The sequence below is a fragment of the Octodon degus genome, unplaced genomic scaffold (genome assembly GCF_000260255.1).
Source record: "Octodon degus isolate 3935 unplaced genomic scaffold, OctDeg1.0 scaffold00073, whole genome shotgun sequence".
Taxonomy (NCBI): domain Eukaryota; kingdom Metazoa; phylum Chordata; class Mammalia; order Rodentia; family Octodontidae; genus Octodon; species Octodon degus.
Window position 1 is genome coordinate 5,721,036 of NW_004524649.1, and position 18,549 is coordinate 5,739,584.

Sequence of the window (18,549 nt, forward strand, 5' to 3'; positions counted from 1 at the left end):
TTTTGTTTTGTTTTTTGTTTTTTGTTTTTTGTTTTTTGTATTTTAGGGAAGGGTGTACAGGGTGTTCAGGGTCTCACTACTAGATCAGACTTGTAGTGATCTGCCTGTTTACAGCCTCCCAAAGCTAGGATTACAGACACACACCACCACACCCAGTCTCAATTGCTGTCTCAGTGTGCCCTGGGGGCGGGGCTGGCACTGCAGGCCTGGGGATCAAGCCCCCAGCCTGTGCTTTTATCTTTAAGCATTAAAACAAAAATCTTTTATGTTGTGAATGACAAGGGTATTCCTATATAACACGCCAGGCATTTGTATTGCAACAATATGAATCATTTTGACTCTTCAAGGATTTTGAGGAGGAACATAGTTGAAGTGTTTTTGTCTTAAAAATATTTTTTCTTGTATGAACGAACTTGCTTTTCTTGCTTCTGAAGGGCAACCTTTATTTTTAATGCCTTTGATCAAAATGTAGTTGTTCTTTCTAAAACCGACTTTTTAAAATTATGTTTCACTTATATACTGTATGTCTGATTCATTTTTTTCATTTTTTTATTTTTAGGCTCAACTTTAAAGAAGCTTCTACACACTGGAAATTCTATAAAGGTATTTATTTTAGAAAAAAAGTAATGTCTTTTTCATTACTTTTAAATTTATTAATGCTACAAAATAGAAAAGTTAAGCCATTTTGAGGAAACATCTTCTATTTTTTAAATTATTTATAATTTGGATTTCTCATTAGAGAACCGTGTAATATTTAATGTTCTGTGTCCAATTTCACTTAATATTATGGTCTTAGGATCCATCTATCCCCTTATGGAAAGGAAGCAAAAACAAAACAAAAAAACGAAACAAAACAAGACAGGGTGTGGGAAAGGAGATAGACTGTGGAGGTGGGCAGAGCACCTGGGGGCGGGGAGGACATGATCTTGGTAATATATGTGTGTATGCACTCCCCAGGATGAATGGAATGGCTATATACTGAATACTTCATCTTATTTTTTAAAATTTATTTTGCAGGCATATACTTTAAAAAGATACCTTTCAAGTCAGTTGACTTAGTCTTAACTTTCGGGAAATTCTGTGTTCCTTACTATTAAATGATCTTTCTTTGTACACCGTGAGGTGTTATGAGGTATTTTTCAGGTCATAGTAGGGGAGAGTGGCTTGGGCTCTGGAGCTTAGCACTGAGTTCTTACTGTGCCCTTGCTCAGGGCAGCTGAGGGCCCAGGCTGGGTGGCGGCCAGGCCAGTTTGTCACCTGAAAGAGTCCGTGGCACTCCAAGGGTCAGCGCTCCATGACCCTCCATGTGTCAACTCTGATGAGTCTGATTCTCCCCACAGCGGCAATCTGGTGGTTATAACTATAGTTGTCTCTGAATTGAGTTTCCTAATTTTGAGAACCGCTGGGTGGTAGGTAGGGGAAGAGCAGTAGAGCCTCTCTGTTGAGCATTTGTTCATTTGCAGCAGGTTGATAGTGGGATTAGGTTAAAAGTGGCTTGTTTGAAAACAAGAATACTTTTTATAATGATATAATATTAACTAATGCTGGGATAAGGTGACCGCAAAACATGAGTGGCAGATTGAAGCCTGCCTGGGAATAGTACCTCATGGGAGATCATTCACTGTAGCTAATTTAGTTGTGTATGTGTCTTTAATAGGCTAATACAGTCCTGGTTTTATACCACTTTAAACAATGCCAGCCATATAAATTTGATATGTTAACTGCTGCTTACATGTTGAGTAAAAGAAATACTGAATCTATAGCCTCTATAGCCACTGTAGATTCCATATTTTCCCTTCTTATTTAAAAAAAAAATCATCTGTGGTTAAGCCATTACAGCTGGGCGTCATGGCACATGGCTATAATCCCACATTCAGGAGGCTGAGGCAGGAGGATTCCATCAAGCTTGAGGTCATCCTAGGCTTCATAGTGAGTTCAAGGTTAGGCTGAGCTATATAGAGAGACTCTGCCTCAAAACAACAATAACCACAATAGCACCCACAACACGGTTATATTTATTGTTACCCTATTTCTATCTAGTTATCTTAAATTCAGTTAACGTAAACAATTGAAGACTTGTAATAGAATTCAGTAGACACTGCTCTCATTATGTATTGTTTGATGTTTAATTATATATGGAGAGAGCAGCAGCAGTTTTGTCTGATGGCTGAGTTGTGTTGGGTACTCAGCAGTACCACTCACTTTCCTGCTAGAGGAGAAGTAGACAGGGGTGGGCGCATGTGGGGTTCATGCCGAGCAGTGATGGGGTCTAGGGCCATGTCTGGGAGCACGCTGTGTACCCACTTAGTTAATGGGATAGCACCATGGCCAGCTGGGGCATCAAAGGCTTTTTTTTTTTTTTCCATAATTTTATTGAGAAACAAATAGCAACGAGACAGTTTCAAACCAAATTGGTAGGACAGTTTCAATAATTAACACATTGCATACATTCTTCCTAGTGGTTAATTGCTGTACAAGATGCAGACATGATATCCTATTTACAAACACCATTAGAACAAATCCCTCTATATTCATTAAGAGAATGTAACTATATATCTATCCTAACCACTTTGAATACACATATACAAAATGGACATTCATCTGTATCCCCTTTTTTTGTTAAGTTCCATCATTTAAATATTATAGGTGTGTAAACTCAGCAAAATATTCTAAAAGAGTTCAGAGGTCCATAATAGTATTGGGTCTTCCGCTTGACTGGCAGTGTCAGAAATTGTTGACCTGAGTCCCCTACAGCTCAACATAACAGCATGGCTTTACTTCTTATACTTTGTTTTTATACTTTTCTGCTGGATGGTTAAGACTAAGGTAAAGCAGGACTTATGCAACAAGAGTTGTAGCTTTTGGGTCTGATAAGGTCAGTGAAATCCCCTCAGGATTTATCCTGAGATCCTGTACCTCAGATTGTAGATCCTTTGTCAGTGTCAGCCATGTGGATGAGTCAGGGCCATTGCTTGGCCAATGTGCTCTCTGTGAAAGCCTGAGAGAATGTTTTCTTACACATGTGCACATGAATGTGTGTGCTGATGTGGTGCACACCTCTTATTGGCTGCCCTTTGGTTTTCCTCCAGAACGTTGGGTCTGGCTCACAGTTGCAGGTCTGGCACAAAGTTGCAGGAGACTGAGGCAGCCTCTCCAGTTGTCAGGATTTGGAGCTCACCACGTCTTTCAGCTGTGCCTGCCACAGTTTTTATTCCCTTTTGCTTACACAGTTTCTCTTATGAACATTATCTTGTCAACTATTTAGAAATACAGAAAAGGAGAGATGAGTACTTCAGATTCTAAAAATAAGTTGATGTTGGAAGTAAGGGAAGAGGAAGAAAAGGGACACATGTACCTGTGTTGATGTCTCCTCCCAGGTGATGCTACCTGTGTGTAGCAGGCAAAGGTGTAGACTGAGGATACTAAGGCAAAGATGGGCTTGGGCAGGCGGGGGGTGCTCTGTCTCACTGAGCCAGGTCTTCAGGGTCTCCTTGCACTCCAAGTATTTTCAAGCATGTGAGCAGCATGAAATGTTAGAGACAGTGACCAAAATTCTATCAAAGTCATAGTGCAAATTTTCAGGGAGGCTATCTTTGTTGTTCTCGTGGCTAGTTGAGCACTGAGGTTGCAGAATGAAATACTGTTAACAGGAGATACACAGTGCACACTGGGAGCCAGACAGGGCTTTGTGTGCATTGGATATGCTGATTCACTCAGTGCTTGCAGTGATCTTCTGGGGTAGAAACTGTTGTCCCTGTTCTATACAGGGAGAGGCTAAAGCTTGGAGAAGTGAAGTGCCCTGTGAGTCGTAGCTAGAACATGGCAGAGGCTGAACTTGAACCCAGGCCCACTGGTTCCAGAATGCTAATCTTTGTGGTGTCCTGCAGCACATTGCTCTCTTCACCAAGGGAAGGACTTAGTGTACTTTAGTGCCTTTGAACTCTAGCTTTGCTTTGTTAAGATGTACATTACAACATATTTCTACACATACATTTTCAATTTGCTTTTAGATAAGATGTGAAGGAATCAGGCTGTTTCTTTTGTGGCTTCAAGCACTTCAGACAAACTGTGCAGAAGAGCAGGTGCTGATTTTCGCTTGCCTCGTGCCTGGTTTCCCAGCGGTCTTGTCCTCCAGGGGGCCCTGCACGCTGGAGACCCTCATCAATCCCAGCCCTAGTGTAGCTGATGGTAAGTGGGTTTACAGGTCTCATAGAAGCCACTCTGAAACTTACACCAGGAATTCCTGGGGTTTTCCTTTTCTTTACTAGAAATCTGAAGAGGAATTATTCCCTTAGTCCTCTGTAGTTTCTTATAAACCTTGGGCTCTGCAGACTTGGAGACTATGTTATATGAAATGATGATGGGAGGAATTTTCTGAAGTGGTGGAGGTGGGAAAGGCCAGGAGGGACAGCTGTTGGAGGGGCAGGAAGTAGGCGCATGGTACGACTAAATGCTTGGTGTCTTCCGCTGAGGTTTCAGCCTCCTGTCAGCACTGCTGCTGCCGTCCTCAGCACTGTGGCTCCTTCCAGAAGGGCTTTCGTCTTCATTTGCCAGCTGGGCATGCCATGCAGCATTGGTAGCAGGATAGCAGTGGCCTTTTCAGGCCATCGGTGTCCCTGAGTCTCCATTGAATCTCCTGAGGGCCATGGTTTGCTGCTGTGCAGCTGGCACTTGGTCTCAGCTGACAGAAGCAGAGTCTGAGAGGGAAGAGGTGGCCTTCAGAAGTGGGCCTTTTGTACACACCAGCTTGGACTTAGTGTGACCCTCCACAGGGTGACAATTAAATCTTTGTAAAGCCGGTTTTTTAAAAACAGCCTGAGTAAATACTGTTTAAATTGAACTTCAGTGAAAGAGCTCTTTTTATTTTCTAACCTGCAGCAAAGATATATCCAGAAGAAATTGCTCCACTCCTGCCAGCCATCTCAGGGGAGAAAACAGCTGAGGACCAAACCTGCTTTTTCCTTCAGATGCTATTGAAGTATATGGTCATTCAGGTCAGAGGAAGAACTGTAGCTATTTCAGTGAAGGGCTAGTTTCCAGGAGGAAGGAGAAAATATCACCTCCTTTCTTCTATGTCTTCATATTCTTTCTTTGAGGTGATTGCAGGTGTTGTGCACAGACCAAGCGTGGGTACCTTTGTGGGCTCACACCAGCCAGACTGAGCACATGGACTGTTTTACCTGGGTGTGCCTGAACTACTTCTTCTTTATCCCTTCCCGAACCCTTGCACGACAGGGTGAGGGGAGGCAGATCCCTCTTCTGAGAGCTGAGCAGTGGCTGGGAGCCCTGAGCACAGCGGGTTCGGCCACACCATCCTTCTCTGGGTGCACTAGTGGAACACAGAACTGAAACCATGGCATGTTACCAGACAATTTGTGTCACTTGGTCTGAATTTCTGAATGTCAGCAAAGTTAGGGTAAATTGTACTGACACGGTTTACCCTTATCTCATTCCTCACTCCCGGTGGGTCTTATCCCTGCTCTTCGCTTCCCAGCTGGCGTGCTAGAACCATCTCCTCTTTGCCACACCTGCTTCCTCATGTAGTATTCCTTGATACCCACTGTACCCTGCACTCTGCCCTGTCACAGCTACAACACTGGGCCCTGGGACATGGTGGGCCTGGGGGTCCATCTGGAGGGTGGACACACTTTAGGTTTTTCTCTACTCATTCTTTGATGATTTGACATGATTACCTTTCTTCATTGAATTTTCTCATGATATTTTTTTCTAGTCTGTCATTGTCTCTGTTTCTCTATCTCCATTTCTCTGTGTCTTATATCTCTGTCTCTCTCACTCTTCCTTCCTGTCTTTTTCCATTCCAGATTTCTACTTTTCTTTGGGAAGCTGTGCTTTTCACTGCTGTTTCCAAATATTCAGTACTTGGCCACTTCTGAGTACTCAGTCTTGGGAAATCTGCCTTACCCCATTTCCTTTACTCGGCGCTAGAATCAGAAGGACTTCAAAATCCCAAGAGCCCCACAAGGGAATTCTGCCACTTTCTGGTGGCTCCATTCCTATTTATCCTATTCAGTGCCACTGGGTCAGAAGTGGTTGGCATTCATTTGTCCCAGAAGTCAGCACAGAGCATCTAGATCTTGAACGTGTTGGGTTCTCGTTCTGGATGAGTTGTGACCTCACATAAGTCACATGACCCCCCAAGCCCTATGTCTAGTGAGATAGCATTGATGTAGGGTCGGGTTTGTACATGCACTGTGAACCTCCTATATCAGTCCACTTTCTCATTGCTTCCTGCCTTGCCTGATATCCACAACTTGCAGAAACACAACTCATGCTTTAGGGAATTCAGTCTATGGATGGCTGAGTTACAGGCAGCAACATCATGGTACAAGGGTGCGGCATCATGGAGGAAAGCCACTCACCCCTTGGCAGCCAGAAAGTAGAGAGAGGAGGCTCTGGGAAGGGAGATGTCCCTTCCAGAGGCACATCCCAGCAATACACTTCTTCTGGCAGGCCCCATGTCCTAATGGCAGGTTAGCTGTGCACTTAGCAGTGTGTCAGTGCACTGATGAATACTGCACCACTACGATGCAGACACCTTCCAAAAGCCCCACCCCTGACTGCAGGAGACTTTGGGGGATAGTCTAGATCTGAGCCATTATACCTCTTATGAACCTCCCATAGTATGCATGCATGCTGTACATATCTGTACCTCCCTCTTGCCTTCCCTCCTGCTGTTGAGGTGAGTCATCAGAGCAGAGCCCCTGACAGGTCACAGACTCTGAGAGCCTCTGCCCTGGGCTGACTAAAGTACTGTCTTCCCTTGACCTCAGATGCTGTCATTTTCTTTGTGGGCTCGTATTGAAAGGTGCTAAAAGCTTTGCTTTGGTCTAATAAGTGTTCAGAGCCACTGATAGATCCTCCATAAGCCCCCATGCCATCTATCTCTTGGTAATATGGGGGTGACGGTGCTTCTGTAATAGGTTGTCATTGGTTCTGGGGGGTATTGTCAGCTGTTGAGCTGCTCTAGGGTGCTCCTACTGCCTGGGCTTTTGAGGACAGAATATTATTTCAATACTGTGAAAGCTTTAAACTCAGCCTGCTGCTGGACTGACAAGACTGGGTTTACTTGAACCTGTGAATTGTTCTTAATGAGAATGCTTGTCCCAATCCTGTAACTTACTTCTTTTGATATTGATTGTGTATTTAGATAACATTGGATGAAAGAAGAGGATTTCTTTCACTCCTCTTTATTTATAAATGGCCTTTTTTAATTCAGAGAAAAAAGTCACAGATTTTTTCTGCTTAATTTTTTGACACAAGGAATGTTTAAACATGACAACACATGGAAAAATATAGGCATCATGTAGTAGAGCAAGTTTAAAAGTATATGATACCATATTTCTTTTTGAAAATCCATTTCTGTCATCTTTTGAACTTTGTTAAAATATGATTTTATTACATGATTGTCAATATTATTTGTCATTTTTAAAAGTTTAGGATAATAGAAACTTTAATCATAACAGCATTTCATTTTCATATATGTTAATTTTAAGTGTAAATATACATATGTTCTTTTCCACATATTATCCAAAGGCTGCAAGCTTGGAGTGGAAGAATAAAGAAAATCAAGATACTGGTTTTAAATTTCTTTTTACATTGTTTCGAAAGTATTATCTTCCTCATTTATTTCCATCATTTGCTAAGTTAACAAACATCTACAAACCTGTACTTGGTAAGTACTGTCTGGGCTATGTGTAGGCGACATCCCCAGGTAGCTGCACGGTCTCTTTCATAGTGGCACCTTTGATTATTATAAAGTGAGATAGCCACTTTGTTCTTGTATTGGTGGTGACTGTAGATGTTTAACAGTTGTTAATAAGAGCTTTTCTTTATGTGTGCCCTCTAAGGGGCCTCACTTCTCAGCAATAAAGGGGAATCATGGCTTGTATACTAGGAAATCATTTAAAATATATCATATTTTTGGTATAATTGTATTGACATATACAAAAGAAATTTCAAACTTAGCTCCTCAAGTTTTCCCTCTCCAAGAAATGAGGATTTGTTGGGCATGGTGACACGCCTTTAATCCCAGTACTCAGGACGATTGTGGCAAGTTCAAGGCCAGCCTGGGCTATATAGTGAGTCCAAGGCCATCCTGAGCTGCATAGTAAGGCTCTACCTCAAAAAACCTCAAATTTAAACCAAAAAAAGAGAAATGATTCACACAACAGATATGTCACTTAAACAGGTGTAAGCAGGGTGGGAACTCCTCCCTATTACTTAAAGCAGATAAAATTAGTTCAAATGAAGCATTCAGGACAGTTCTGGTGGGGAAAGACCGAGAGCCAAAGTCTTTACACACATACATACATGCACATGCCATGCACCTATGCACACATGCACACAAATGCATGCACACACATGGACAAATACACAGAGGCTGAGTGAGTAGCTGATGCCTGGTGCATTTTGAAAAATGTAATAGCCAGAGAAATAGCTCATTAGAATAAGTGCTTTCCTGGCAAGCACAAGGTCCTGAGTTCCATCCCCGATACCACACATACACACAAAAATGTAATAGTACTGATTTTTAAGGAAGCTTGAATGTATATTTTTAAGCTGATTATGTGGATATTTTTCAAAATTATTTCTGATTTTATAGATAGTATATTCATTTTAAAAACATGTTATGTTGTTATATTACTAGGTTAGAAGTTATTTACTGAGAATTTTTCTACTTCATGCAGATAGTCCAGGTATACAAAACTTAAGTAAGATTAAAATTTGGATGTATGGCAGGTAAAATTGCAAACCCAATTCTATAGTTTTTATATTGATGGTAGAATTTTAGAAATAAGAAATAGACCTCATTGCTAATTCTTCAGCAAGATAACATCTGACACCTCAAAGATGAAATATGGTTTCTGAACTCTAGACGAAAAGTAGGTTATGCTGATTGTGTTTCCTTAGATTCATGTAAAGGGAAAAGAATATAAGACTAACATTCAGTGGGTTTAATCATTTCAGTGTTAGACATTGTATTGAAAATGATTTTTTAAACTTTCATGTATAATTTTATATTTGTTCCAGTCATAAAATAAAGGTTAAGATAGGTATAGTGTATATGAAGAGATCTTTACTGTTGTAGTTTCATGTAAGAGCTGCTGACCTAGTTTTTCCTCAGCTATATGTAAACAGGAGCCGCCTCCTTTATTAGTTAGATTACAAGGCCAGAAGACATAAGTTGCCAAAAAATGCTATTTTTAACCATTTCTGGGTCTTCTTAGTTTGCTCTTCAGCTAATCAGTACATGTTTATTTTAGTGGAAACTGAAACATTGCTGGGGTTGCACAACATTGTGTTAAGTGTCACCAACCTAATCACTTGTTCATTCTTGTTTCTTTCCAGACATCCCCCATTGGAGACCAAAGCCTCTGTACATTACCACAACTCGAGATAGCGAGAGCATTTACAGCACAAAGATTCCATACATGGCAGCTCGTGTCATTTTTATTAAGTGGATTGTAACTTTCTTTTTGGAAAAAAAGTATCTACCTACAACACAAAACACTAAAAATGGAGTTGATGTGTTACCTAAAATTATGCAGGTATGCAATTCTTCCCTCCTTTACTTACATATATAAATGGCACAAACTGTTACCAACTACGAAAAGTAAGAGTATATTTTTTTATTTTAATCATAGAAGTTGATTTAATCATTGAAAAATTTATAGAATTTAACTCAATAAAAAGTTTATTCTTCTATATTGTTCATATTCATTTGCTATTTTTTATTCTCTTAAAAAAATAAAAAGGAAATAAAAGCCAACCTTGTATGAGCAAACTAGAGTAGTAAGAGAGATAACTAGATGCACACTTAAGGATATTGCTTTGGGAAATTACCAAGAAAATGGTGTCTTTGTTTATCTGTCATTATTGATTATTTTGTATGTAGAAAAATTATTTTTTGAAAACCACTGAAGTGCATAAACTGGTATTTTAAGTTCTTCCCTTTTGTAAATCTCAGAATATTTAACAACACACATTAATGCTGCCACTCCTTGGTTATAGTTAGCAGGTGGTGCCATTGTTCCTAGGGAGAGGCATCGCTGTCCTACCCTACAGGAGGTCTACAATGCTGACCTCAGATAGGGTATGAGGCAGCAGCACTGGCTGTGTGCTTCTGGCATTGCCATGACCTCATGGCTCCAGCAAGAGCTGCTATGGGAGGTGTGTGTGCATGGCCTCTTTTCACCCTCCGCCTGCTCCCCTATTTGAGTACAGCACAGAGGCTTCACTTCTTTCTGTCAGCCATCACTAGCACCTGGAGGCCCTCAGGAGACTGCAGTTTATGGTGGTGGGGGTGGGGTGGATTTTGTTGCCAGGTGCAGTCTGGTGTCACAGCTCAGGACATTGTGACTGGTCCCCAGAAGGGAAGCAAGCCCTTCAGAAAGAGATGTTATGCAGGACCCAAAGAAGTCAACCAGAAAATGAAAAACAAAGTTAGAGTAAGCAATTGGCTCTCTCATGAGCTGCTAGCTTTATAGGTGGTGTCATTTGACCTGAGCCCAAGTGAAGAGTTTTCCTGTGAGCTGTGGGGCTCCCAGAGATCAGAGGGCACTATGGTAGCTGGGAGAGCTGAGGAGAAGGGTGACAACCTATAGCATGCAGTTTTCTGAGCTCCGGTCATGATAGATATGTTTGTTTTATTGATTAAGTCTTCTTTAAATGCCAAAGAATAAATGTCATCTTTGCCTTGACCATCAGAATCAACCCACTCAAAGTAACAATTGAGAATTTTGTCCTAATTCTAGTGGGTAGAAAAAGGACCTCTCTCTAGGACTAATTCTCTTTCAAAAATAGATAGATTTGTGTGAGGGTTAACCTTGTGTGAGAGATGCTTAGGTCTGTGAAGAACATTTTTTAGTATCTCTGAGTGGTTCATGGGACATGATTTTGGCCCGCTGTCTGGCCCCAGTCCTTCCTCTCTGGGCTCTTCCCTTACCCTGCTTCCTGGGTGCCATGCGGTGAGCAGCTTTCCTCCCACAGGCTGACTATGGACTGAAATCTCTGAAACTTAAAGCCAAAGTCATCCTCTCCTCCTTTAGAGTGCAGCTATCAAGAATTGTATTGCAGAGATGGAAAGCTGACTGACAGAACTTATATATTCAGTTTGCTTTTAGCCTCACCCTCACCGTAATTATAAATGTTTCTCTAACCATATAGATACTTTTGAAAAGTAGTTTTTTATACATGAAGTGTGGACTAGACAAGTAGATAAGACCATTAAACACACCATTTTATTAAGGAAATTGTAAACTTCGTAACATGATGGAAAGCCCACTTGTGTTACCATTCTGTTTTATTCATTGAGTTTAGTTTTTTGTTTCGTTTTGTTTTCTGAGACAGATATGTAGTTGAGGTTGGCTTTGAATTCACTATGTAGCCCAGCCTGCCCTTGAACTCAAAGCAGTCCTCCTGTCTCAGCTACCCAAGTGCTGGGATTATAGATGTATGTCACTATGGCCAGCTAGTACGCTTATTTTTAAGTGACTTAATATCTTTATTTATTTGTTTATTTGGTGATATGAGGGATCAAACTCAGGACCTTCTACTTGCCAGGCAAGCACTTATTCCACTGAGCTATCTCTCCAGCCCCCAACTTAATATCTTTAAACATAATTCTTTATATATGTTGTATGTTGTTGTGCTATAAATCACCTTATTATAGCAACTTTTTCTCATTATCTTTCACTTTTTGGGTCAGGCATGGGGGTAAGATTTGGCTTTCCTTATGTGTGTGACATGTGACATCGTCTGAGGTCACAGGATAGTGATCATTAGCTGATGGCCTTTGGTTTGGAGGATTCCAACCTTGTGGAGGCTCCATTTGTGCAGCTCTCCTAGTGGCCAGCAGGAAGGAGGCTGCCCACCCCCCCCCCAGGACCCCTTTCCAGGCCATTTCATCACTGGAGTGGGTGGACCTCTCACCTGGCTGCTGTGGGCCCCAAGGTGGGAATTGCTGAGCATCAGCACAGGCTTGGCCTGGCACAGTCCATGCAGAGCAGAGGGCAGGGACCACAGAGCTCAGGTGACAGTAGTGCACATGCAGCTGCACATGAGGCCAGAGTGCTTTCCACACCTCGCTCTAGAAAGAGGTCTGGAAATTGGTTCCATCTTTAATTTGCTACACATGTGCATGATATTTTCTTTCAAGCCCACAGAGAAAATGGGATCTATCAGCTTAGAAGTCGCAGTTTATTGAGCCATAAGTGACATTAAGTGTAATTCAACCTCTCTGCTGTATAAATTAAACTTAAATGTAAAAAATACATGAAATCAGAGTAACATCCCTGACAGGGTAGAATCAAGCCCTTTGGTACCTGACTGGGGCTTCCTTTTTGTACCATACTCATCCCAACCTGAGGTTGTTCCAGCTGAATCTCTAGGTCAAGAAGGATAAAAAGAGTACACTTGTATTTCCTTGAAAGATAGTAGATCCATCAAAGAGATGAAATGGGTTCTATAGGGCAGCATGTCTCACAGTGTGACAGCACATTTGATGAGCCACACAGGCTTAGTCACTAAGGCAAGAGTAGAAAAATTATGATAAATATAACCTTCTGTTAATTTTCCCTAGAGATTATGATGGGTTATCTGTTTTGTTTTTCTAACATCTTGGTGGTAACTAAAATTACTGTATATTATCATGCCCATATCTTATCATGTCTTGTAAGAAATATTTCTAGTGGGAAAAATACAGATATTTGAGTTTTATATTTCTGACATTAAAAAGTAAAATGGAATTTAAGAAGAAGCAGAGTTGATTAGTTTGAAGAAGCCTTACTTGTATACAGAAATGAGAACAGAGCTCAGCATTAAGCTTCGGAGTCATTGTATGGATTGCTGTATTCCTTTTTCTTCCAAAGCCCTCTAAGTATTTAAAGTTCCATAAATATTTTGGTTAAGTTTCAACTGAGACTGAGAATGAAGCCTGGATCCAGATTCTTCTCATAAAGCACCAGTAGAGACCTTGCCACACCATGTCAGGATGTTGCATAAGCTTTGTGTCCCCACATTTTTACATCCTTGTGACCACAGAGTAAATGCAGACATGCAGATGAGATCTAATGTGATTGTAGTACACATGTATTTGCACATGAATATAGTGGGATTTCACAAATACAAATTAAATTTTGGGGGTAATGAAATTCACAATCCCCTTCTCTGAAATGATGGTAGTTTTTCTGTGAACAACAGAGCCGGGGAAGGAGTCGATAGCCACATGGAGGCCTGGGGAGTGTAGGCTCCGGGATGACCTCGTGAAGATTGGTGGTGAGCAGAGGGCTTCCAAATAGGGCAGGACCAGGTGCTTGGGTGTAGCTCTGTGGTGAGCATGTGCTCAGCATGTGGAGACCCTCAGTTCAGTCCCCACACAAAAGAAAAACAGCAACAAACCCCCCACAAGACCCAAAGACAGGTGAAGATCCAGGCTCATGAGGTGCTCACAAGCAGGAGCACAGGCCTGAGGAGTATACTGACCTCTTGCAGACCGTTGGTGGTGCAGCGCCTGAGCGGGTGTCGGAGCTGGATGGTGGTGGGCCCCCAGAGCAAGACAAGGGCCATTCCAACAGCAGCACCTTGTCTGAGCGGAGACTCAGCAGCTCCAGCCTCTGCAGCATCGAGGAAGAGCACCGGCTGGTGTATGGAATGGTGCAGCGGATCCTCCTGTCCACACGTGGCTATGTCAATTTTGTGAATGAAGTATTTCGCCAGGTCAGTGTGTGTGTGTGTGTGTGTGTGTGTGTGTCCGTGTGTGCACATGCACATGCATGAGCATGGGTGTCTGTGTGCATGCACACACTTTACAAGTACATTGAAGAGATTTTTATTCACATCTGTGTTAGTGAGCTTTCCATTACTGTTACAAATACTTGAGATCAGTCAACATGAAGAGAAACAAAGTTGATTTGAGCTCCTGGCTTTGGAATTTTTGGTCTGTGAGTATTGTGCCCTTGTTCTGAGCGCTGGCAGGATGTAATATTTTTGCATGGCACAGAGGAGGCCCCTCACTTGCCTGGGAAACTGGAAGAGGAAGGGATGTGTCCCCTGAGGCACAACCCTGCAGTTTTTATCACTGCTAAGGATGCTGGGGGACAGTTTCTGTCATGTACAAGCTGAGGGTCTCTCCAAGTTGTTTTACCCATGGCACTCCAAAAAAGACCCCAAACTCCAGGACTGATGAATGGGCCTTCTAATTCTCCTTTTAATTTATCATGTAGACTTTTGTGTTCCACAAAAAGGATTATTTTATTTTTGAACCCAAGAAAGGGCAATTCAACAAATACCTTCATGTTTCCTTAGCAAACCAGCCTCAGGCAGGTAGGAGAGCCCAGCAACTCAGGCCTAGTAGCACAGAGGACTCAGGTGCTTCTTGCACACAGCCACACTGTACCCATTTGATAACACTGCTTATGATCAGGAGGGAAACAGAGTAAAAGAAGAGAAAGCTGAGGCCTACGCATTGCACTAGCAGAGCTGTGTAGAAATCCAGAGGATGACAAGGTGCTGGGAAGAGCTGTACTGGGAAAAAGACCAGAGGTGTGGGCAAGGGAGCAAGCCCGATGAGATCAGATCCAGAGCCCCAGAGACACTTAGCAGCATGAGGGACGTCATGGCCTACACCAGAGCCGAGCTGTCATCCAGGAACAGTGCTGTAGGTGGATGCTTTACCACTTGGGGGACATGCCATGACATCTGGTGGGGACCGTCAGAAGGCATGGAAAGCCCTTGGCCACCCTGCCCAGCTCTACAGTGTGCCTAACCCAGCACAGGCAGAGTTGCTGTGTGCAGCTGGGCTCCATCCCCAGGTGTGCCTCTGTGTAGGTTCCACCTGTTTCCTTGCTGTTGCTGGTCAGTGCTGAGTTTTATTTGTATGGAAGACAACATCTGATTTACTTCATTAGAGTTTCTTTTTTAATTTAAATGAATATATTTGAAGATTAAACTACAGGGTTGTTAAAACTTAAAATGGGATTTTAAGAAGTGCACTTCTCAGCCGGGATTTGAGATGTGTGGGAACCTGCTGAGAACAGCAAGCATGCTGATGCTCCGCATTCCCTGTGATGTGGGGACAGGAGCTGGCTGGGAGCCTGTAGGGTATTTCTGTGTACATACATCTGCTGGCTTGGACAGCTAGGTAGATGTGACCTCTGGATGGAAACAGACAGTAAACAGCTGGCAGATGACAAGGTGCTCTCAGATGAACTGATAGGCATAAACAAACTAGATGTCAGGTGTTGGAGAATGGACATGTAGGTGTAGATGGGCCAGCTGGCAGAGATGGAAGTGAGCAGGTGGATCAGGGGCCTACTGAGTAGAGAGATAGAAATCAGCAAGTATAGACAGGCAGGCAACCACAGACAGAGTGGTGACGTGGAGCCAGACAGGTCACCCCAGGTGGCGACAAGAGTAGATAAGAAAAAGTGCCAGGGGCTGGGAAAATAACTTCATGACAGTAGTATCTTTAATTCTTAATGAATCTTTAATGTATCTTTAATGAACAGTTCTGAATTTTATTTTACTTGAATTTGACAGAAGAATATAAAGCAGAACTGAAAGAAATGTTGAAATACAAATAAATATTCTTTTTATATAAGAAATATTAATTTTAAAAGATTTGTCTCTAAAAGGATTATAGTATTAAGGCGTTGAAATTATTTTTAAACCATATGTTATACTTTTAGATAGCATTGTTCATTTCATTGCTGTGAAATATGCAAAGAAATTAGCAGACTTGTATTTTTTCAGCTTCTCTTCATTTGCTAATTATATTATAAAAGTATATGGTGTCATCATCTGGAATTGATTTTAGAATGATTAAGTCCAGAGTTGTCTGTCTTGCTTCTGTGTGTAACAGTCATTCCTCTTGGCTGCATGGTCCTGACCACAGCTCTGTTGGCATTGTCACTGAGTATTTTCAAGTGGGCCCCCTAGCACTCTCTTCCTCCAGTTGCGCTAAGATCCTGAGGGTTAGCCTTTTGCCTTTGCATATGATTAGCTGTGAGTGACAGTCTTGGGTCACTGGTTGGAACACTTGAAAATTTGTAAGACAGAACTTTTCTAAACATACAAATCAGAGGCAAGAAAGCCTCAAAAGGGCTTTAGTTCTACAAGTAAAACTGTAGACTGGATAGGCTTATCCTTTTTAAGAAAATAAACAAGCTTGAAAACATTTGCCATAATCAAGAAACTAACCGAATGGCATAGGAGAAAATAGAACTTCAGAAATAGGCAGAAAACCATGTGTTAACTGGGTTGTTAAAAGAAACCTAAGTGGGCACATTTAAGAGCAGATTAGAAGGAGCTGAAGAGAGAGTAAAATGAGTGAAGGAGCAAGTCATCTTAAATCTATGTCCAAGAGACAGAAATGAGAAATGTGAGAGGCTGTGATGTGGAAGGCCTAGTGAGAAGCCCAACGCTTGTATCTTTGTTTCTTTTTGCTTCACAGTCTGTGGATGCATCTGCCAGTTTCTTTTGATCAGTGCTTGCATGGTACATCTGTTTCTGACTTTTGCTCCCAGCCTCTCTGCACCCTAGTGTCTTAGATATCCTTTTATAAGTCACAGATAAGAATTTTCAACTGGTGGTTTAAATCCAGTGGTGTAGCCACTGCTTTTTATGGGTGCACTATTCCACTTATATGTAACATAGCAACTGTTCTTCCTGTGTGTAAGTTTACTGTCTTTATGGTTTCTAATTGTATTGAACTCATTCAGGCTGCTTGTTGTTAGTATCTCAATTTTTCTCTCTAATTAGACTAGTAGTTTCACAGTCTTTGTAATTATTTTAATGGTTAACAACATACATCCCTAATGTAAAATCTAATATTTCAGTTTATACACATTAGTACATTTACTCCTTTCTTTTTGTTATATATATAGTGTGTGTGTGTGTGTGTGTGTGTGTGCAAGCTATATCTTTTATATAGTCATGTGTATAATTCATTTAGATTTTTTACAAATTCCCTATTATGTTTATTTCTGCCTAAGTATCTGGCCTTTGATAGTATTCATTTTACCTGAAGGGTTAATTTTTAGCATTGTTCCTGGTCAAGTCTCTTGGTCTTGTGCTCCTTCTGGAGACATCTGCATTTCATGTTTGCACTGTACCCTACTGGGTGTCAGGTTCTGCTGCAGCAGCTGTCTGCCTTCTGCACTTCATGGATCATTGTCCTGTGTCCTGGCATCCTTGTGAGATGTCATGGTGAGTCAGGTAACACTTTCTTTGGAGAAAATGAGACTATTCTTCTGGCTGCTTTCCAGATATTCTGGTGATCTGTGGTTCTCAAAAGTTTTACTGTAATGGATTTTGTATTTATCCTGCTTATCTTTCTTAATCTGCAATCTGTACCTTTATAGCTTTCATTGATTTTTCAAAATTCTCAGTCATATTTTCTTTATGTAGTTTCTGTCCTCCTTGTCTTTCTTTCTGTGTCTCCAAGCATGTGTAGGATAGTCTTCTCTTTGTAGTTTTCCTCTTACCATCTCTTCTTATTTACTTAACCTTTTCTTTCCTCCCTCTCCTTCCTGAACTTGCTGTGTGCTGGGGAACCTAGGCCCTGGGCCAGCAGGTGAGCACTCCCCACTCAGCTGCACTCCCAGCTGGTTCCCTCTTTCATTCTAGGTATTTTCCTCTAGTTTTTTTTCTTAGCTATATCTATTCTGTCCAATCCATGCACAGAGTTTTTAATTTATATTTTTATCAATTACGTACTTTAGTTTTTTATATTCTCATTAGTTACACAGTATGTGTTTATGCTGTTACCTGTTTGGTGTTTTTTTTTTTTTTTTTTTTTTTTTCTCTCCAAATGCCTTCAGGGCAGGTTTGGCTGGCTTGAGTTGTGGGGATCGAACCACAGCAACCTGAGCCTGACTGCTTTGTTGAAGCAACCACTTAAAGAACTGAGCTAAGGGGCAGGCCCCCTGTTTTTTTTTTAATCATGGTTTTGTTCAAACTGACTTCTTTTTCTAATTTTTAAATTTATGTTAAATATTGTATTAACCAGATTGTGCAAACAATTTTGGTTTTGTTTAATTAATTAATTGACCTAATTATTTTAGTGGTGCTAGGGATCAGTCCTAGGACCTTCATCTACATCCCTTATTGTATTTTGTGATACAGTCTTGCTGAGTTGCCAGCTTGTCCAATCTGGCTTGAATTTGAGATCCTCCTGTCTCAGGCTCTCAGAGGTGTTAGGATTACCAGCAACACTGCTGATCATGACTTTGGTTTTAATATGATTTTATTATTCTGTAAAACAGAGTTTTATTTCTTTCTGCAAGGCAAATAATGGGCTATAATTCTATAAGTTGAATTACAGAGTTGTCTACATTTGTCAAAACTAGTTAAAGGGAAATCTCCTTAAGATTTTCAGTTTTCTTTGTTTGTAAGTTTTACTTAAATGAAGTACCATCAACAAATTTTGGGCTCTAGGTCAATGATTTTGTATGCCAGAATATTTATGGCTAAAGTGTACCAATATTTGTAGCTTTTACTATGAATCAAAACCAAAAATGGACTGAAAGA

General features: G+C 41.3%; 1 protein-coding gene across 4 annotated transcripts in view; it reads left to right on the top strand.

Moving 5' to 3' along the window:
- Positions 1–18,549, top strand: part of Ralgapa2 (Ral GTPase activating protein catalytic alpha subunit 2) — a 300,697-nt gene that overhangs the window by 74,476 nt on the left and 207,672 nt on the right. For all 4 annotated transcript variants that reach the window (XM_023720114.1, XM_023720115.1, XM_023720113.1 and 1 more), the window contains 6 exons: positions 560–603; positions 4,011–4,188; positions 4,879–4,994; positions 7,555–7,693; positions 9,370–9,569; positions 13,513–13,737. In XM_023720114.1, coding sequence (XP_023575882.1) covers positions 560–603; positions 4,011–4,188; positions 4,879–4,994; positions 7,555–7,693; positions 9,370–9,569; positions 13,513–13,737 — 902 coding nt within the window. The remainder of the gene's footprint in view (positions 1–559; positions 604–4,010; positions 4,189–4,878; positions 4,995–7,554; positions 7,694–9,369; positions 9,570–13,512; positions 13,738–18,549) is intronic.